The sequence below is a fragment of the Syngnathus floridae genome, chromosome 7 (genome assembly GCF_059516105.1).
Source record: "Syngnathus floridae isolate MCC-2025c chromosome 7, RoL_Sflo_1.0, whole genome shotgun sequence".
Lineage (NCBI taxonomy): Eukaryota > Metazoa > Chordata > Actinopteri > Syngnathiformes > Syngnathidae > Syngnathus > Syngnathus floridae.
In genome coordinates, this window is record NC_142419.1 from 15,552,337 (window position 1) to 15,573,249 (window position 20,913).

At 46.6% G+C, this 20,913-nt stretch overlaps 4 protein-coding genes across 8 annotated transcripts; all 4 read left to right on the forward strand.

Annotated features, from left to right (window-relative positions):
• The first annotated feature begins 134 nt into the window (after nucleotides 1-134).
• On the forward strand, nucleotides 135-2,696 carry LOC148395557 (claudin-7-like). Of its 3 annotated transcripts, none has more exons than XM_088380327.1 (6): nucleotides 135-375; nucleotides 685-907; nucleotides 967-1,131; nucleotides 1,207-1,288; nucleotides 1,371-1,499; nucleotides 2,549-2,696. In XM_088380327.1, exons 2-6 carry the CDS (start codon nucleotides 691-693, stop codon nucleotides 2,610-2,612), a joined length of 657 nt encoding a protein of 218 aa, XP_088236453.1. In that variant the 5' UTR covers nucleotides 135-375; nucleotides 685-690; the 3' UTR covers nucleotides 2,613-2,696. The 3 variants fall into 3 exon arrangements, with proteins under 3 accessions (XP_088236453.1, XP_088236452.1, XP_088236451.1); XM_088380326.1 differs by lacking the exon at nucleotides 2,549-2,696 and adding an exon at nucleotides 1,641-1,989 and having other exon boundaries at nucleotides 140-375; nucleotides 633-907; XM_088380325.1 differs by lacking the exon at nucleotides 2,549-2,696 and adding an exon at nucleotides 1,641-1,989 and having other exon boundaries at nucleotides 145-375.
• LOC148395558 (exocyst complex component 3-like protein 2) lies at nucleotides 2,647-13,746 on the forward strand. 2 transcript variants are annotated; one of them, XM_088380248.1, is made up of 15 exons: nucleotides 2,647-2,795; nucleotides 6,997-7,452; nucleotides 7,565-7,803; nucleotides 9,421-9,689; nucleotides 9,765-10,016; nucleotides 10,179-10,297; nucleotides 10,371-10,485; nucleotides 10,802-10,912; nucleotides 11,348-11,448; nucleotides 11,506-11,622; nucleotides 11,728-11,869; nucleotides 11,953-12,075; nucleotides 12,135-12,290; nucleotides 12,364-12,485; nucleotides 12,565-13,746. In XM_088380248.1, exons 2-15 carry the CDS (start codon nucleotides 7,022-7,024, stop codon nucleotides 12,890-12,892), a joined length of 2,625 nt encoding a protein of 874 aa, XP_088236374.1. In that variant the 5' UTR covers nucleotides 2,647-2,795; nucleotides 6,997-7,021; the 3' UTR covers nucleotides 12,893-13,746. The 2 variants fall into 2 exon arrangements, with proteins under 2 accessions (XP_088236374.1, XP_088236373.1); XM_088380247.1 differs by lacking the exon at nucleotides 2,647-2,795 and adding an exon at nucleotides 3,721-3,944.
• Nucleotides 13,747-13,881: 135 nt separating this feature from the next.
• Nucleotides 13,882-17,533, forward strand: LOC148395559 (uncharacterized). 2 transcript variants are annotated; one of them, XM_088380257.1, is made up of 7 exons: nucleotides 13,882-14,248; nucleotides 14,629-14,806; nucleotides 14,899-15,203; nucleotides 15,288-15,357; nucleotides 15,670-15,851; nucleotides 15,919-16,502; nucleotides 16,610-17,533. In XM_088380257.1, the coding sequence occupies exons 1-7, from the start codon at nucleotides 14,093-14,095 to the stop codon at nucleotides 17,418-17,420; spliced, it is 2,286 nt and encodes a 761-aa protein (XP_088236383.1). In that variant the 5' UTR covers nucleotides 13,882-14,092; the 3' UTR covers nucleotides 17,421-17,533. The 2 variants fall into 2 exon arrangements, with proteins under 2 accessions (XP_088236383.1, XP_088236382.1); XM_088380256.1 differs by having other exon boundaries at nucleotides 13,883-14,248; nucleotides 14,896-15,203.
• Nucleotides 17,534-17,847: 314 nt separating this feature from the next.
• LOC148395560 (E3 ubiquitin-protein ligase rnf168-like) lies at nucleotides 17,848-20,896 on the forward strand. Its single transcript, XM_088380294.1, has 9 exons — nucleotides 17,848-18,155; nucleotides 18,297-18,372; nucleotides 18,467-18,664; nucleotides 18,756-18,957; nucleotides 19,060-19,124; nucleotides 19,275-19,430; nucleotides 19,513-19,601; nucleotides 19,666-19,738; nucleotides 19,861-20,896. Exons 3-9 carry the CDS (start codon nucleotides 18,491-18,493, stop codon nucleotides 20,455-20,457), a joined length of 1,356 nt encoding a protein of 451 aa, XP_088236420.1. The 5' UTR covers nucleotides 17,848-18,155; nucleotides 18,297-18,372; nucleotides 18,467-18,490; the 3' UTR covers nucleotides 20,458-20,896.
• Nucleotides 20,897-20,913: the final 17 nt, after the last annotated feature.

A 20,913-nucleotide genomic window follows, 5' to 3' on the forward strand; every position in this document is an offset into this window, starting at 1 on the left:
TGTTTGACAGTCTGAAGTCCACAAACCAGTTCTCTAACTCTCACAAGGTGGATTTTTAGTATGGAGAAAAAAAAAAATCCAATTTAATAACTAGAATGAAGTTCCAAGTTGTTTAATTGTACTACTAACCTGAAGTAAATGTTTGTGTTTGAGCTTCTTGCAGAGATTTACAGTGAAACTACGATTTTGACGGGTAAACAGTGACGTGCGTTCTAGAGGGTCGGCCTTCCACAGAGTTCGTCGACCCGAAACGCGGCTCAGAGCCTCAAGGCCTCACATCAACTTTCACATCGCATCACACAGGTCACCTGAAAACACTGCGGGAGAAGATCATAAATTCCTCCTTCTTACTCCAACTCCAGACTTACACGAACGGTAAGAACTTGACCATTTGGGTCATTTCATTATTTTCAAGATTGGAACCGGATTGCTTTTTTTGGAGAAACCCAATACTCGACTGCAGACTTACCATTTGCCAAATTTCGTGCTGCTTTGAGGTCTTAACAATTCACTTTTTTTTAAACGTATATATCTATCTACCATATCTTATATATCTATCTTAAATATCTACCAAATTTCATGTTGTGACATCAAACTGGCATCGAAGGCTGAATTATTTTTAATTCCGTTAGATACAACTGAGTGGCACCAAACCGAGAGACAGGTCCAGTGAAATTTGTGCAGCGCATCATGTCGACGGGCCTTCAGATTTGCGGCCTGGTAGCGGGCGTGCTGTCGTGGTGCCTTCAGTCCAGCTGCACGTCGTCGCAGCAGTGGAAGGTGCGTAGCCAGGCGGAGTCTCTGATGAGCAGCCAATGGCAGTATGAGGGCCTCTGGATGACCTGCGCCGCCACTTCGATGGGATCGCTGCAGTGCAACAAGTTCAAGACGCTCCTCGACCTGCCAGGTCAGTCACGACACCATTTGAACATCCCGCTGTTGTCATCATCCTTTGTGTCTCGCCAGTGCACGTGCAGGTGTGTCGCGCTCTGATGATGTCATCGCTGGTGGTGGGCCTGGCCGCCATCATCGTGTCCATTTTGGGTCTGAAGTGCAGTAAGGTGGGCGGAGGTTCTCCACAAGTTAAAGGACAGTGTCTCCTGAGTGGAGGGGTCATGCTCATCCTGTCAGGTGAACGGACGCGAGGGGCAAATGTCAGCACACGCGTGGCGGTCTGTCTGACTGTCCGTCTGTCTTTCTTCACAGGTGTGTCCACCCTGATTGCCGTGTCTTGGTATGCTGGCAAGGTGATCCATGACTTCTACTATCCGTTATACGGTGCAGTCAGGTGACGAACGTGTTTACAACGATGACGTGATGATTATGGTGATGCCAACACCGATGATGATGGACACCTGCGTCCATTGCAGGTTCGAGCTGGGCACGGGTCTCTACCTGGGCTGGGCAGCTTCCGGTCTGGCGCTGATGGGAGGCGCAATGCTGTGTTGCTCCTACAGGGGGAGCTCTTCCTCATCATTATCACCCTTCCCAAATGCAAGGTACACTTTAAATCCACCCTGCAGGTCACCCTACTGCACACAGGGGGCGCTGCCACACCACTCATTCTTTTTGTTCCTATTCCAGTATTTGAATATTCATGAATATCATGTGACGACATCATTTGTCCCCCCCCCCCCCAGACAGTTTTCGTACAACTACTCCAAAAGCGGTCAAGGTCATAATGTGAACATCTACAGAGCGGCACACGCTTCAGACAGCAACGACAGCACCAAAGCTTACGTGTGAGGCGGCCCTTGAATGCACCATTGCGGCGGTTCCAGCAGTTCATTTTGAGCTTTGCATGTTTTAGTAGCCATTTTAAGATTTGAGTTTTGTATTACTACGTCATGGTGGAGATCATGCACGTTGTTTGGTGTAAATAAATTAATGGCTAGCAATTTTATTGAAGTTGATCGTAGAATAATCTGTTTAGTGATTAAAATATTTAATGTTCATTTTATATTAAAGATGTTTGTGGAAACCGCATAACTTTTGTTTTGTTTCAAGATGTACAGGCATTATTGACATTTGGTTTCAAACAAGGTTTGGGGTGTCAAATTACGGTTTCAAGGATTTTGGTTTGACATTTTAATCGGCCCATATTAGCACTGTTGAAAGTGTCAAAATGGCGGATATTTTTGGGGGGGGTTGGGTTTCAAGACATTTATGGTTTCAAGCCAGCTTTTGAGTCCCAAAGTCGGCTTTTGTACACAGTTCAAGGGTTAGGATTTTAAGTTAGTGTTTCAAGTTAGGGTTGATGTTTAAATAACAGTTCTCAAACCTGTTTTAGGTTTCATTGCCTTGGTGAGGTTGTTTCAATCAGGATTTCCATTCATTAGGGTGTCAAATTAGGGTTTCAAGTCAGACACTTTATTAGATACATCTGTCCCGGAAATCAAATCACAGCATATTGTAGCAACCCCCAGGGATGCTCCATTCATGATGTGACATCATTGTTTAGTCTATTTCGAGCTCCTTACTGTATATGCATCACGTTTATTTATAGACACACTTGTGTGTGTGTTTATCCATGTGTGTGTGTCAACAGGAGAGGAAGAGGAAAGGATGACCATTTCCTGTTGCTGCTAGAAAATAAAGCAAACAGGAAATGAGTAGCACAACTTTCCGAGAGCCCGACCGGGAACCAGAGGAGACCGTGAGGCACCAGGACCAGAACCAACACTCCAGACCAGAACCTAGCTTGGATACACAAACGCACACTTGTCAGGGAAATGTTGGAGTCGTGAGGAAACATCTTGGAATGTTCTTCTAATCATCACAATACAAGAAGAAAGGTAAAAAGTTCCCTCTTTTCATCGATTGGCTGATCAATGAATGCCGAGTGCTGATTGGTTGATTCACATTATGGACCCAATGCAGGACTTTAAACGGCTTCAAGTAGGGTTTTGAGCTTGGGTTACTGTGCCGATTAGGGTTTTAGTCAAAGTTAGACTCTCAAACAAGGTTAGGGTGTCAAGTTAGCATTTTGAACCAACGTTGTGGTGTCTAATTAGGGTTTCAAACAGGTTTAGAGTGTTAAACTATTGTTTTGAGTCTGGGTTAGCGTTTAAACAGTGGTTAAGGTATCGAATGCAGTTTCAAGTTTTTAAACAGGGGCTATCATCTCAAAATAATGTTGCATGCCTGGGTTAGTCTTTCAAATAGCTTTTATGGTGTTAAATTATACTTCAGGGTCACAGTTAGGCTTCCTTATTGGGTTTTCAAGTCAATGCAAAATTTTCAAATGAGTATTAGGGTGTCAAATTAGGACTTCTAATTATGGTTTCAAGCAAGGGTTAGGGTTCCAAAATTGAGGTTTCAAGTCAAGGCTAATATTTCTAACGAGTCAAAGTGAAATGTTTTAGGTCTTATTGCATCGTGTGCGTGGATGTGTGTGCGCGCGTTCGTGTGCGTGCGTGTGTGCGCGCGCACGTGTATGTGGAGACGTGTTACGCAACATGTCATAAGGGCAAAGTAGTGAAAGTGTAAAGATGAACTGGAGAAATAAATTGTTGCTTGACGTTATACACACAGTCACACTCAACCACCCATTTGGAGGTAGATTTCATAATTAAATTATAAGTGTGTGTGTGGGTATGCGCGTGCACGCGCATCAATCATCAACTGCTCATACACACACACACATTGTACTTTTCCTGCCGGTGTAGTGGGCGTGGTCCATTTAGAGGACGAGCATGTGACCTCCAGAGACAGGAAGTAGAGGTGTCACTCAGCGTCACCCAACTTTAATTTGGACATTTCCGAGTAGCTGTGAACGCAGCACGGTGCACAGTTCTGTGCCACTCTATTTTACTTCTTCTTCCACGAGGGAAACGTACCGAGCCACCTTCTCCACGAGAAACGCATATTGAGGTTTTCTACCTCCTCCTTCTTCTTCTCCTGAGCCTTTTTGAACCACTGAGCCGCCAACATGGCTCGCAGCGGTGAGTGAGCGTGTTCGAACCCCATCGTTCACCTTGTTGTCTTTCAATTAAGAGTTAAAAGACATTCAAAAAGGAGTTAAAATACGCGTAGTTTGTTTGAAAGGCTTCGCATAACATAATTATCCTAATTGCACGACTAACATTTACATTTACGCTCACAATTAAAATTACATTTTGCAAATTTCGACAGGAATTATCAGTCAGTGAACGCAGCATTGTCATTAATATTTCATTAAGATTAAAATTATTTTGTTGAAATGTGGTATATTATGATCCTTGTTTGAATTCAATATAATGGAAAACTCGACCTGTTGATTAACTACATGTTGATCATTGACAGGCGTGCTTAAGCTTTTTATTTACATCATAGCAACTATTTGAGTTGTCACCTTTACTTGATGTTTATTGTGGGTGAGGCACTTGAAGGTTAATGGCTAACAATGTGTTTGCCCTCAAAAGCTCAATGCAAGAATATTCACTAGAAATTTCATTAGACACGTCGTCCAATGAGAGCCAATCGAAAAATGGATGATAAAGGTTTAGACACTTCAAGCTTAATATTGTTAATCCTCTGGGTATTGTTGCTGTCATGCTTTTTAAGGCGTACCTAATGAAGTGTCTGGTGCTGGTGGTGTGTTCGGGTGTCTAGAGGAACGTTGACAAAAAAACTGGTGTGACAAATAAAACTGTTAGTATGCAGGCTGACATGCGGAATAAATGATTGACTGTGATGGACAATGGAACTTGTTTGCATGCCAGTTGACTCAGACAAAACATTCCCTGGAATTTTCGCACTTGTCAAGGAAAGACAAAAAGTGCGTGTGTCGTCTGTCCTTCAATGGCATGTTCACGCTGATTTTTTTTAAAAAATCTGGACTGTTTGTTGGCACATGAAAGAAAAGCCAGTTGAAAGTTGACATCCGTCGTTTTTCATCTCTCAATTTCCTGCCTTTTTGTCCAGCAATGAACCAATGAATGAATGAATGAGCCAGAAAGAACTCAAAAGAATGGTTTCTTTTTTAAATAAAGAAGAAGAGCTCCCTAGGGGTTGTTTTCTTTTCGCTTATGTTGGCATGTTTCACTTCCTCGTGAAAATCAAAGAACTTTCCATTGAACTCGTGTGACCCTGGTAGCTGAGAGTTGACCCCACAGCTAGCCGCTAACCGCTAGCCACTAACCACCAGCTGCTACTATCCGCTTCTATGGCTGTGGCCATTAAATCATATTTATCAGAATTATTTCTTATCACATGTAATATATTAAAGGGTTGTTGAAGTTGCTTTTAGGCCATATCACCCCGCGCTAACTCAATGCGGACTTTGAGCTATAATAAACTCCGACACACCCGACTGAAATCAACACACTGACGTTCAGTAGTTATGAAAAGTCTACACACCCCTGTTTAAATGTTAGGTTTTTGTAATATCAAAAAATTATATGATTAATCATTTCAAAAATATTTCCACCGTTAGGATGAATGATTGACAGCCAGGATGCAATTTACAGTGATTGTGGGCGGGGCATGCTGTCCTGTGACATCACCATCAACCGGACAGACTTCCTGAGTATGGCCGTCATTGGGATTGGCCGCAGATGTTTTTGTTCACGTTTTGATGCTGGCCAAAGTCACCAAAGATCCCAAAGAATGACTCGTTGATCCTGTAGGAATGTCAGACTGCAGGCTGCAGTCATCATGTGGCGGACTGCTGCCTGGGAGTATTATGAGATTTTGGACATTTGTAAGTCATAAATGCACAAGATTTTATTTGTCATCATTTGTTGCTCTTTTTTTTTTTTTAATTGACTCGCAAATGCCTCCCAGAATTCTCTTAAAATTCAGCCCCTGAAACCAGGTTGCCTTAGCAACATGGAATTTGGCAGCCATGTTTATCATGAGTAGACTCACAAAAAAATCCCAAGTAGCCATGCTAAAAAAAAAAAAAAACAGAGGAAGTCTGCTATTTTGGCTCTTGTTTAGTTCAAATTCTTCATCTCGGCTGTTAGATAACGCTCCTCGAAAGCATCCGTCCGTATCGAGATCGTTTCCCCTCGTCCCGAAATGTCACTTTCACACATCACATGACATGTGACGCCCTGCTGTGTGTTTGCTGCACAAATAAAAGATGAGCGCTGAAGAGGAAGTGATGATAAACTTTACAGGAAGTCTTTATGACTTATGTGCCTGTTGTGTGTTGCTGTCTGCTTCCTTTGACATCGTCGACTTATCTATATTGTCATTAGTCGTAGAGCCCCACCCGCCACACACACACACACACACACACACACGTTGGTTAGGCCAAGGCTGAGTTTTGGGCTGTCGTCTGATTGGCTATCATCTTCCTGGTTTCCTGTTTGTGTCTTGTGATATTAGAAGATGACAACCTCTTGGCTCACAGTTGGTGTGGAGCAGTTCTGAAAATTAAGTTTTGGTGATTGTCAGGGTCTTGAAAAAGGTAGCTAAACACCTTAGCACCAGCGCCCTGGCACGGGGAGCGTCTCAGTGGCGCCCCCTTCCTGCGCCCAGCCGTCTGTTGATGTCCTTCACACTATCGCTGTCCTTTCCGCTTCATTGTTTGTGTCGGCACGCTTCCGCGATGCCCTGCGACCCTCTTGAAGAAAACAGCGCGGTGGCTCGGCGTGTATTTCCTGGCCTGCCGCCGAGGCTGCTGGGTATTTATGGAAGCCACGCCGTGGAATTGTTTCCCGCTTTGCATTGACACATCTGTGTGTGTGTGCTAGTGGATGATGTGTACGTATGTGTGTGTGTGTGTGTCTATTTCTGGCAACAGCAGTGTGTCCTGCACTGGTGGGACTGGAAACTGACTACATGACAACAACATCCGCATATGCACATTTTGCACACACAGACACACACACGCGCACAAATACATTCCAAGTTGTGGTGTGTGTGTGTGTCTGTGTGTGTGTGTACGCCTTTTACAACATATTGTTAGCAGGGTGTGTACATACGTCCACATATCTATTTTATGCAATCGCGCCAGTTTATTATGATAACCTCGACATAATAAATAAAACTTTTAACATGTTCCAGGATCCTCCCCGCCCCGAGCTCCACCATGCCCATCCTCAAGAACCTCCCGGTGCGCCTGAAAGGTGGCCCCACTTTGGACAACGCCTTGTTCATTCGCAGAATGAGCCTGAACATCAACCCCCGCCACCACAACCCCTTTGACAATGACGACGACGACAGCCGCGGCGACCAATCCTGGTCGGCGGGCGGATCTTTCCTGGACGGCAGCGTTCCCGGGGACCGTAACCCCTTCGAGGACGAGGAGGATGAGAACGCGGCCAACGAGGGCAAGAAAGCCAAAGGGGGTTCGGGGAAGGGATCCTTCATCAAGTCGCCCCTGAAGAGTTTGGGGAAGCTAGGGAAGAATTTGAGGTTGTCAGGGCGAGGGAAGGACGGCACGCCGTCGCCGCAGGGGACGCCGTCACCGGGGGACAAGAAGAAGAGAGGTCGCAGGAGCTCCGAAGGAAGTCTACTGAAGTAAACACACTCAAGCATAACTTTGCGTAAAAAAAAAAAAAGTGTCAGACTTTTGCAGGCACAGATACAGCGAACAGTCACAGTAACGACATAATCTTTGTGCCCTTCGCAGGTTTGCAGGCAAATATCGTGACACCCTCAGCTTCCGTAAAGAGACTCTCGCCAACGGTGACGTCAATTGCTCCGAGAGCGAGTGCGACTCGTCCAGCCGCCGCCTGTCCTTCATGAAGATGGTCGGCCTCGGCAAGACCAAGCGAGAGCTTGGGGCCGATCCCTCCATGCAGGGTCCTGAGGACCAGCTGGTGCGCAAGGAACCCCAAGTGGAAGTCAAGCCCAGGGAGCCGCTGTCAGGTAAATCCATGGGATTGTTCTAGATCTTCCACTACTATTTATTTTGACCAGGAGTGTTCTAGATGTTCTCCTAGTGTTTGTTCCTACTGGGAATGTTCGTTCATGTGTGGGCTTGTTGTCATCTGACGCGTGTTGATGTGTGATTTCCAAACACGATCCTGTTTGCACCTTCATCAGGGTTGTGTACTGTTGACACACGGCCAGCAGCAGGGCTGCGATGCGCCATTTTCTACCCTTTCACGCTATCGCCACAGTGAAAGCCAACCAGCTAGAAGTGTCCTTTGGAGGACCTTTAGAAGCAGACAAGAACCAACAAGATTTTGTTGTGCTTGTTGTGGTCATGCGCGTTAGCATGAAGAAGGCAAAGATGAAGAGATGAAGTTCTCTGCAGGCTTTTGATGGCCATGTTGATAACAATGCGGAAAAAAAAAAAAAACCCACAGCAACCCAAACTTAACTTAAGGTGTCATCGACTGCAACACGCATGCTAATCTGTCATTTTCTGATTCGTGTGAATTTCTTTTTAAACTTCCAGTAAAATCTGAAAAGTCAATCTGAACTTTAAAACTCCCTTAACCGTTTCCACTGAATCATTGCGGTGTTCTATCTGGTTCCCGGTTGCGTAAGTTCCAATTACCAATAAGACTCTCACATTCCGTTTGATGGGGCCGGTCAATGATTGCCTCGGTTCAGGTCATCGCCGCCATAAAACTTTGACTACTCGTTAATCAATCCTAACACGCCTTTAGAGAACAGAAAGGTGCCACCATCCAAAGTCCATCCTTGTGGTATGAAGGACGTCTGTGGCCTTGTGATGACACCACAAAATTCGAACATCATTTAATCAATCTAGAATTATTTATTTATTTATTTATTTGACTCAAATACTGCTTTCAAGTACAAAAGGACATTTACATTTCTGAACACTCTGTCACCAGGATGCCTCCGGTGGCCGCCTAAGGAAACGCTGACTCAGCTGTCCATAAATTCAATTTAGTGTATGGCGACGACGGTATGAGGAAGCAGGTGAAGGTGGGTGGGGCATCACCCACCCAGATGGAAAACATTTCCTGCAGCGGAACAATAAAAGCTCTGTTGGCGCACCGCTACGACATACACGTGTGCGCGTGCGTGCGTGTCTTGTCTGGAGTGAAGGTTCTTCAAGTATGCTGATATCACCTTACAGTGGCCCAGCACTGTTTGTGCTGAACTCGGCGCTTTTCGCCATTTCGGCATTCATCTCATGGAGAATGAAAGAGTCCCACAAAGGCATCCATGTACACGTTTTGTGAATTTAACCGTTCAACTCGTTGTTAGATAATAATGTGACATCATGGTCCCCTTTAAAAAAGGACCAGGAAGTGGATACGAGTGAAAACTGCATTTAAACCTGCCATGTTGGGCCCGCATTGTTCCGTTCTACTCATGTTCTTCCTGTGTGTGTGTGCCATCCTGTCTTCCTCTGCGGACGCTGAGCCAGACAAACATCACATCTGCACATCCTCCCCTGCCCCCCCCTACACACACACACATAATTAGGTCCGCCATGTACATTGTCCCCATATGTCCCCGTTGTCTCCTCATCTCCTTGTTTCCTCATCTCCTTGCATCCTCCAGTGCTGGAGATCCTTCAGCTGGTGAAGAAACGGGATCTCCTCCTGGCCGACAGTCACATCCTGGAGCTGGAGCAGGAGTGTAACGGGCCCGAGGGTGGCCCGTCTCCGGAGGATTTGGGCAGCCCGGCCGGCGGCGTGAAGGACGGCGGGCGGCGGAAGGCTAAAGATGTGGAGCTGCTGTACGAGGAGCTGCAGAAGGAGCTGTGGGCGGTGGTCCGGGAGTCTCTACGCTCGCCCACCGCCGGGCCTAACCTCGGCCTGGTGGTTCAGGTGAGGGCGCCGAAGCCTTTGTTGTGACAAAGCAAGATTGAATGAGTTCTAAAAACTTTATGGGATCTCACACAGGTCCTGCAGCAGGAGGAGCTGGTAGATGTGGACTGGTCCTCGACGGGCGGACCGAGACCGCGGCAACTGAAGCGGCGATGGAGGGAGGCGGTGGAGGATGCGGCCGACGGATCGCTTCCTCAAAAAGCCGAGTTCACAGCCGGGGATCTGGCCAAGTACCTGGACCGCATCCGGGCTCGCGTGGTGGACGACTTAGATGCTGCTAAGAGGAACGTGGTCAACATCTACCCTGAGGAGTATCAGGCGATGCAGGTGAGTAGGGAAATAAGGGATTCAGGCATGGACGTTCGATATTGGCGGTCCTTAGTCATGTGACTTTTTTTCCATTATTATTTTTTTTCCCAAAGACATATAGTATCAATAACATTTTTTTTTTCTTTCAAATGTTTCAATTTTTGATTCATGACCCTTCAGGTGTACTTACAAAGCTACCACCAGGCGGTTGCCAGGCGTCTGCAGGCCATCACCAAGCAGCAGCTGCAGATCACCGACATTTACTCACTGCTGGACTGGCTACACAACATATATAACAGGTACACACACATTGATCACACGTGCGTGTGTGTCCATGCTTATTCATGTTATGTGCGTGTTTGTGTGTTTTAGGGACGTTTTGGCAAAAGTGTGTGTGTCGGATCCTTTGAGAGGCTCCCAGCTGGGACCTCTGCTTGCTTCGGATGTCGTGGACAGGCTGGAACAAGACTGCCTCAACTCAGTCAGAGTGAGACACATAAGATAATCACATAAAAAAGCTGAATTTTGATCAAACGTGTCACTGGTTCTGGGTTTGGAACTTCTGAGCGGGTCAATTCGGGTTGGACAATTTATGGTAAATTTCTGAAAAGGTTCTACTAAATTTCCATTGGGAAGCTCGTGAAGATATTTTTTGGGCCCTATCCTATTTTGTGATCAAGCCAAAGTAATGTCTAATGCAAAAATGCAGCTTTGGCGCCACCTTGTGGCCGAGAAGAGGAAAAGTATGTTTTCCCAGCTGGCTGTCAAGGTGTGTTTGTTTATCTATTGGCTCGTCCCTGCAGGCTAAAGTGACCACCGAGTTGAGTCAAGTCCTGGATGAAGAGGAGAAGAGGTGGCTGGAGACAATGCACACGGAGGAGTACCACATCCCTCTGGCAAGAACCATCATACAGGTGACAAGCCCCCCCGCCACCCTCTTTATTGTTGTGATAACACACACACACACACGAGCTGTTTAGTCTCCCGAATGTTGTTACGTAAAGGTGCATTCCGCTGGGTTTTGTTCTCTGATTATCATCTGACGTTGTCCTCCAGCTAGTGCCAAAGTCAACATGAGCAGCTTTCCTTTTCTTACACACACACAGACACACACATCATTATGAGAGCAGATGTGCCTCTTAGTGGCCACAGAAAGTACACAACTAAATCATTTTTTTTAGAATTTTCTTTGGATTTCTGCAACAAATTTCAATTTATTAAAAATATGATCCTTATATATACATATATTTTTATTTCGATTTTTTTTCCATAGATACATTTGTCCCAAATATACAGTTCTTTTTGCATAATAAAGTAAATATTTTTCATTATTTATTTATTTATAACAGAGGATGCAAGTTGATCTGGAACGTTCCGCCACCATCAACAGAAGTTTGGGCTCTCGAGTAGCTCAGTGCAGCCTCAACGGCCTGGCGGACTTCCTCTACAGGTACACACAAAAACATACACACATGCACACACTGTCATTGATGATGTGGACTCTCAGTTTCCAGCGTAAAGTGGATCTGTTTCACGAGGGGATGCAGAGCGGAATGTTTGGAGAGCACGAGGATGGCTACGTATCCAAAACCGTGGCGCTTGTCAACTGCTGCCCGCCCTTCAGGTTTTTACTTTGGACTTCCTCTCACACCACACTCCTTCATTATAGTTCTGAAAAAATGAGACTTCTTGATTTTTGATGATTTAACCAGTTTGTGTGTGTGCGCAGGGGTTTCATTCAGCGATGCGTTCCTCGCGAGACATTGACGACAGCCAGCGACGAGTCCCTGCAGCGCGCCAACAAAGCACTCGACCACATCGTCCAGCAGGGGGTGCGAGTGCTCTCGGAACGCCTCTTCCTCCATATCAGGGTAACCACACACGCATTCGACCCAAGTGTGTTTCTTGGGTAAGTTTCACGAAGAGCATGTTCAGAATTTGTGTGTTTCTTCAGCCCTTCTTTGAGCGATTGGTGAAGAGAAAGTGGCTAAGCAACACGGAGGCGTACGAACAAATCGAAGCGGTGATCAAGGAACACTTTAAGAAATATCACAGGATGGATGAACCTCCTTACCAGGTACGCACACAAATATTGTTTGTGTATTGTGTGGTGATGTAACTGATTGTTGCGTTTAGCTCCTTGTGGCGGAAGTTCACCGGCGTGTCCTGATGGAGTACCTTCGCTCGGTAATGCGAGGGCGGATCATCTGCACGTCACTGAAGAAGAGGAAGAGGATGGCCGGACGGCTCCGGGATGAAGGACGGCAGATTAAAGTGCTCTTCAAGGATCTGGTCAGTGTGTTGCTGTTCACAGGAAAAGAAAAGAAATACCAACAATATATTAAAATTATTCTTTGTGTGTCAGGAGTCTCCGTCAAGCTGGTTAGATGGAGCTCTGTCTCACATCTCGGAGATCATCCAACTCGAGGATATTCCCTCTATTCAGATGGAGGTCGGAGTTCTGGCCCGAGAGTTTCCAGACATCAGGTGAGTCGACATGCGGCCTGACGTTGACTGGCAACGACTCCATTATTTGTCCGTGAACGCTTCGTTTACCCCTTTCCAGGAAGAAGCACGTGTCGGCCATTTTGAACATCCGCGGCATGACGCGACAACGCGAGCGCCAGGAAATCCTCAATATCGTCAAGGACATCGAGAGCGGCGCGGGGGCGAGCGACGGCGGCACGGTCACAGATGGCGGTGCCGCGGGTCCTGCCCGTATTACCCGGGACCGCGCCCTCTTCTCCGAGGTGCCTGTGACTTCCGAGGTTCACTGCCTGAACGTGGGCCTGAGCCGCGTAGCCCTCGCCGCCTCCTCCTGCTACGCTACACTGCGACCCCGTGGACGAAAGGCTCGGACGTCGACGCACGATAATGGCGATGACATCCTCTGAAGTGGAGGCGAGATCAGAAAGACTTTTGGAAAGCCTTCTTTTGGATGAGATGCCTCCACAATTTCTATTCTTTGTTTCTCCTCAAGCCACCTTGATGGTAAACTAAGCAAAGCTAAACTTTTCTGAAAGGTTTTAAGAATGAACCACATTAAAGAAAGAACGCTAGCTAATGCTTTTTGAATGGATGCAATAATAAGGAGCTTTTGTGGCAAACTACACTTCTTGACGCTTCCCAATGTCTTAGAGGATTTTTTTTATGTGACTGATATTTTGAGAATTCTTCTTTCTATCATCATTCTTAATTTTCTTGGGAGCACTTTAGCCAGCAGGATCTCTGTCTTTCTTTTTCTTCTTGTTTATATTGTTGCACATGAAAAAGAGAATGCTTAGAAATATGAATCATGGTACTAGATGACGTCATATTGATTGTATTTAAAAGTGAGATGAAGGGAATGTGTAACCCACATATAAAGGATGTTTGGGTGGTTAATTATGATCAGTGATTGAGATGTAGTGCAAAAAAACAAATTAACTGACATTCTAATGATTACCTTTTATTGTACACGCAGATTTGTTGTAAGAATTTCAGAGATCAAAATTGGAAAATACGATTTTAACTCACATAATTTATTAGTAGTGAACGACATTGATTCTTGTCAATGGAAATATTTGCTGTTGATGAACATTCCGCTGAAAATTAAGAGTGAGTTACTCAGTAGCTATCTGCCCACCATTAGGCACTTTTTCCAAGATAAAACCGAAATGAAAGTTTACTGACTCCTCTTCTGTTGACTTTGTATATGTGGATTTATGTAAATTGATTAACGGCAATAAAAAAGATTCTGTCTATCAAATTGTTCCTTATTTCATTCATAAATTACCGCAGTTCCACCAGCTGACGTTTCATTACGTCAATTATGCGACAGCAACACGTAATGAATGAAAAAATAAAAATAAATAAAATTGTCGCTTCCTAATTACGTCACACATTAGCTGCGAACTCGACTCTCAAACGACTCCGACGTGACCCGGATGTAAACATCGCAGACATATTGGACGTCTGAACGCAGATAACCATCCCGAATTATTGCCTCTGTTTTTGTTAAAGACCCAAATTTGTTAGACCAGAATTAGTTGTTCATTATAATAAATATTTTTCTAAAATTTTACATCCGTCCTGGCGACCTGCTTTAGGTCTGGATGGAGCGGCCTAGCCACGACGAGGCGACAATCGCCGAAACTTTCCGCTCGCAGGCGACGCTCATCATGGAGATGGCGGTGGATGCAGCTGTGGGAGTTTTCCACAGGAGCCTCGTTGGCGGGCAGATCCAGGCTGCAGACAACGCCGAGCTGAAGGTAAGCAGCGGTTGTTATTAATTGTAGTAATATTCGTTTTATTCTTATCAACTTACGAAGACGAACGGAGGGGAGGCTGGAAGTTTATAGGAGAAGAGTAACGAGAGCCAGATAACAATCCCGTCCTCACTTCCCTTTTCGCCGAGGCAAATAAATCAATAAGTAGAATTTATTTATCAGTTACGTTAATATAATTTTATATTTTAAAAAATTCTATATGTATTTCATCAAATCGACCGTGGTTACATTGACAAGCAAACTGCTGTCACAACTCAAATAACTTGTAGTATACGCTCCAAAACGGAAGAGGGCGCAATTTCCTTTGTCAAATTATGGGCCCCGCATATGTGCTTGTAGCCTCATGTCCTCTCCCTCCTCAGCGTCAGCTAACATCCATCTTGAGTGTGGCAGCGAAGGAGGCAGTCCGGCAAATCTGCAGTGTGTTTGGACAGCTCCTGGCAACCTTGCCCAAGGAAGATGACACCTTTCGAGACAAAGTGGGGCAGCTGGAGGTTGAGCTGAGGGACAAGCAAACATCTACGATGGAGAAAACAAAGAGTAAGAAAGTAGCTTATTTTTCAGAATTGTTCAACCTTAACCAAAATGGGTATAATTGAACTCAAACTTAATTGTTCATTGTCATTTAGCAGGAGACGACAAACGACAGGTCGCTGCCCCCATGAGCCTCGCCATGTCAATCATCAACTCGGCCAAAGCGATTTCCAGCAAAGCGAGCAGTGGCGGCGGCGGTACGGCTCAGGCTCCTCTAGTCATCATCAGCTCGCCGGTTCACAGCACATTCAGGGTCCCAAATTTCCCCTTGGTGACGCCATCTGAAGACCACCTTGAAGATCACGCTCAGGGTGAAGTCGTGATGTCACTTCCTGTCGTGGATGAGCAGCTGGAGCCTGAGAAGTTGGTGGCCACCAAGAACGAGACGGAGCTTCACGAAAAGGTTGGGCATGTTTTGTTGTTTTTCTCTCCAGTTTCCTTCACACTATGTCAGTTTTGGTCACTAATTTATTTATTTGTCGTTCAGGAGGCCAGTAAGACGGCAGAACCAGTTGACGTTAAATCAGAAAAGGAGAGGGTGACCCACACTCAACCAGGTAATTCATTACCATTACGGGATGAATAAAACACACTATTAAGTATTTATATTTTTTTGCGGTGTCCAAATGTCCTGAAAGGATAAACGAAGGGCACTCAGAATGCCACAATGCACTTGGAAAAGTAGTGAGCATCCATGTTTACTCAACAGGTTAATAAAAAACAACATGGCACAAGCACGAATATCAAAGCGATGCTGTAAATATAAACCGCCGAAATAATGAATTCATTTTATTGAATAGAAAATCTTGCTCAAGTTCCAAAATGCAGTTCGCTTTTGGAGGCTAAACGTTTTTTTCTTTATGATGTAGCTGCAAGTGAAGAAGAACTGAAGGAGCTGGAGAATAAGCGCCGGCGTGAGCAGTACAAGAACAAGCGCTTCTTCTGCGAGCTGTGCGACAAAGGCTTCCACCAGCAACACCAGCTTCGCAAACACGCCTTGCGCCACACCAAACCCTTCCCGTGCACGCTGTGTGACAAAGGCTTCTACCAGGTATGTGGAAAAAAAGAATCTGTAAATAAAGATTGTGGATTGATTTCTTTTCCCCCCCATTGCAAAGGCAAAAACACTGCACAAACACCAGCAGGCCCACCAGCTACGCGAGGCCCAGGAACGAGACCCTGACAAGATGCTGGCGTGCGAGCAGTGCAATCGGAAATTCCGTCTGGCCCGGCAGCTGCGCGCCCATCAAGCGTCGCACCGGCTGGAGGCAACGCCCCTGCGCTGCGCCACCTGCGGCCGCACATTCACCTCGGCGGCTGTGCTTCGATACCACGAGATCTCGCACGCTGATGTCAAGCCCTTCATGTGCGACGTGTGCGGCAAAGGCTTCCTGAGGAAAAAAAGCTTACGCGAGCACCAGACGGTCCACACGGGGGCGCGGCCGTACCCCTGCCAGACGTGCGGCAAGCGCTTTTCCACCAGCGGGAACCTGCGCGTCCACAAGCGCTCGCACTCGGACGAGCGACCCTTCTCGTGCGGCGAGTGCAACAAGGCCTTCAAGTGCCGTATGGGTCTGCTGCAGCACCGTGTGGTCCACACGGGGGAGAAGCCTTTCGTCTGTCAGACCTGCGGACTCAGCTTCGGACTCAAGTACAACTTCCAAAGGCACCTGCGCCTCCACAGCGGAGAAAAGCCCTTCAAGTAAGATCACTTTAAGTTCGCACACAGATACACCAAAAAAAGGAAAACTGATGGAAAGCATCCATCCATCCATCCACATTAAAAAGTCATTGTTGCATGTGCGGCAGGTGTGAGAAGTGCGGCGAAGGCTTCTCCGGAACGTGGGCCCTGAAAACGCACATGCTCGCGCACGGCGTGGAGAAACCCTTCATGTGCGACCTGTGCGGCAAGACCTTCTTCTACAACTGCCAGCTGCAGAAGCACCAGCTCGTGGTCCACAAGAACAAGGAGCACGCCAAGGCGGGCGGCGCGCCCGCCGGCAACCGGCGCCGTCGGCGGGCATCGGCGAGCATGAAGGCCTTCAGCTGCAAGAGCTGCGCCAAGAGCTTCAGCAGCGTCAGCACGCTTCGCACGCACGAGAAGAGCCACGCCGAGCACAAGGAGTTTGTCTGCGAGACGTGCGGGAAGTCCTTCCACCAGCGCCACCTGTACATTTACCACATGCGCCAGCACAGCGGCGACCGGCCGCACGTCTGCGGTTTTTGCCAGAAGGCCTTCCTGGTTCAGTCGCAGCTACGCCAGCACGAGCTGCTGCACACAGGCGTCAAGCCGCACCAGTGCCAACAGTGCGGGAAGGCCTTCAGGACGACGCAGAACTACCACCGACACCTCCTGGTGCACACGGGCGAGAAGCCCTACGAGTGCCAACAGTGCGGCCGCAAGTTCCGCCAGTCCAACCAGCTCAAGTCGCACATGCAGATCCACACGGGCGTAAAGCTGTACTCGTGCCAGAGTTGCGGCCGCGGGTTCTCTGACTCCAGGCAGCTCAAGAAGCACCGCTGTGGCGACGGGGCGAAGGCCTCGCACCAGTCCGGAAGCAAATGCAACAAGGAGAAAAGCGCAGTTTTCCCTTGGAGCGACGGTTTCGTCAACGAGTGATGCATCGTAGAAATGGTGGAAAAAGTGCCAGCTTGAAATGGAATGTTAATGATTCACTCACAATAAAAACAAACACCAGCACAAAAACAAATAAAAATTATTTAGCCAAATTATATATGACTTTTTTAATCCACGCAGCGGCATTTTCTGATTTATGCTTCGTTACTTCAAAATCTTTAGTATTTCCCAAACATCATTTTTGAGCAAACCATATGAACGCCATATTTGTTGTCAAAGAGTGCAGGTGATTCGCCAATACTTTGAATGGTCAAGAATAAAAATGTATAAGATGATTTATACACCACTTATTAATGCCACAATAATTGTCTATTTATTTAAGGTAAATATTAGACATGACATTACTATGTCTAATAAATGTTCAAAACATATTTTACAAGTAGCAGCACTCAAAATGTTGTCATCCGCTTTTCCAGACGTTTCGTCATGCGCGTGCGCAGACGTCACCATCCTCATCGCGCGGGTAATGGTAGAGCATTATCTTCCCAAGTTAACTACTAACCACATTGTAAACTCACCCACCTGAGAGATCATTATATATCGACTAAACTTGATTAATAGATTACTTTGGCGTTCCTTTATTCGTCCGTCCGAGCGGGAGTTGTGGCGGCCTGACTTGGTTTAGCTTTAGAGCTAACGGCTAACTGGGATTGTTTGGGACTAGGAGCAAATTTAAGAATCGTCCATTAAAGCTACTGAGAGGACACAACTCAAGAGGTAATACTAGTTAGAAGTAACTATTCTGTTTTGTTGACTGCCTGGAGTTGTGACACCAGACCGGTTGTTGTCAAAGAGATGCAGATTAGCTTTGACACGTTTGTACTACATGCAAAGTGATCTGTGCTGGAATGTTTCCAGGAAAGTTTATTTGCAGTCAACCCTCGATGTTCGCGGATGTTGGGACGAAGACCAGCCGGGAAAATTAAGACATTCGGTATTGATTATTACAATATCTCATAGTGAGTAATAGCTGTTGCATTTGTTGTGGAAACCTCACCGCATTGTCGTCTGCCTCCACTGGCCACTAGGAGCAAGAAGGAGAGAAGAAGATCATGCCAGATTCAGACGCCGAGGTGCCAGACCCAACCCAGTCGAGTGGTAAAGGCAAGGGGAAGTGCAAGGGGAAGAGAGAGGAGCCGCTGTCCCTGGACGACTGTCTGTGTCCAGTGTGTTTGGATTTGTTTCTTGAGCCGGTGACGCTTCCTTGCATGCACACCTTCTGCAAGGTGAGTCTTCAGACACGCTTCGTTTACACCATCAATTTAAACCTTTGAGAAAAAGAGGCATTTAACATGCATTGTGTGTTTTTGTGGTCAGGCTTGCTTCTTGGAATCCGTGGACAAGAGCGCGTTGTGCTGTCCCATGTGCAGGAAGCGTGTGTCCACATGGGTTCGGCTGAACAACAAGAACAAGACTCTGGTCAACCAGCAGTTGTGGACACAGATCCAGCTCAGCTTCCCGCAGCACTGCCAACGACGTCTCGGCGGGCAGGATGCCGTCAATGATGACGACCTGACGGGTACCACCACGGCATCCTGCCATTATGAGTTTTAAGTAGACACCGATACTAAGTATTTGTCTTTCTTGTGTGTGTCTGTCCATGTTTGTATGTGTGTGTTAGTTTTTTCCCCCAGAACAAGTCAGCCTGGTGAGCTGAGACAAGAATATCAGGAGCAGATCAACAAAGTAAGTAAGCTAAACATCAGCCGTCCCATTTTTTTAAAATTTTATTTATTACATAGAGTTCTTACCCCTCAGAAATGATGACATCAATCTGCTATTTTACAAAGGCCTCCGACGCAAGGGAGGGATCTCAACTTGTGTCGTTGTTGTCAGTTGTCTGAGGAGAAGCGCGAGCTAGAAGAGGAGGAGCAGCGTGCCAGCGAGGAGTACATCCACAAACTCCTGGCCGAGGAGGAGGAGATCCTTCAGGAAGAGCGGAAGAGGAGCGAGGAAGATGAGCAGCTGGCCAAGGTGCTCAACAAAGAGCTGGTCAGTCACGGCATTGTCTCTACTCTTCTATAATTGCAGGGGGGGTAAACACGTTGACTGATGTTGACTTCTCTTGTTGTAGAACACCGCTCCCGTCTCCCCTGACAACCATCATCGTGCTCACATCACTCCGGCCAAGAAGAAAGTCAACACGGCGGGACACATTGAAAAGTCAGTTGTGTAATGAAGCCGTGGGATACAATATGGCCGTCTTAAACCATTTGAATATTTGTAGGTTCTTGTGTCGACTTCCGTCCAAGTCCAGCCCATCAGAGTGCAGCTCGACCTCCACTTTGATTTCTAACAAGGTCAGTCACAAACATATGAGCAATGTCTTTATTATGATTGCAACAGGTGATTTTTTTGTTTGAAATCACCAAAGCCAAACAGACTACTTGCTGACAAAAGATCATCGGTTGACATTTTCCAGGAGAATATTCGTCTCTCCCATGGGCAGCATCTCCCTCAAGCGGACCTATACAGGACTCAGCAGGACCAACCGGAACCCCCTTGTCCCGGCCCGGCCTCGCCGCTGGAGGCGCGATACTGCCGAATCCGTCACACTGATGCAGGAACGTCGAAGAGGAAGAGCTCTGAACCTGCCGACGAAGAGGAGGCAAAGCGAGTCCGCCTCCATTTGCCCTCGTCATCTTCTTCGGCTCCGCCCCTAGAGGGCGCTTTGGTGTTACAAGCGGAACTAGAAGCCCAGTTGGAGCGGCGCCGTCAGCAGGAGGAGGCTGACCGGCAGATGGCACTGCTCCTGCAAGAGAAGCTCGACCAAGAGGAGAGGCAGCAGCAAACTGACCGGAGAAAAGGCACAATAGACGCGTATCTGCTCAGACGCGTAGGCCCCGACACCCGCAGGAGAAACTCCAGGACTAGTATGACCTCCCCCTTATCACTGTCTACCTCCTCCTCCTCCTCGTCATCGTCCTCTTCCTCCTCAGAAGTGTCCACCTCCTCCTCTCAAAATGATAGCAGCAGACAGTCCACCCTCACTGACATGTTTTCGGACCTGGGCAGCTGAAGCCCCTTAAAAGGAGACCCTCAACCGAGTCTGGGTCCTGTGTGACCCTCACCCCACAATGGGATCTAAAAGCTGCTGAAAGAGACTAATATGAGCCTTAATAAAGCCAAGCCACGTGTTTTTGCAGTGCGGCATTTGCAAGTTCACCTCTTTGCAAATTTTAGAGGGGAAGCTGAGCCATATTTAAAAAGAAAATATTGTTTTGTCACCAATTTATGGCATTTACAGTGAACCCCAACATATTCAGTTTGGCACTTGAAAATATGCCTTGCCACATTTTTGGGGAGGAACCTATCTAATGATGACTGAAAAACTTATTTACTATTTTTGTGCTCAGACTAAAAATATGCCCAATGTCATTTCGTTATGTTTGCTTGTGACATCACTTCCTGGTGTGGATGCTGCTACTATAGATTTGTAATTAAAGAGTTGTTGAAAAGTATTCGTTTTATTTAT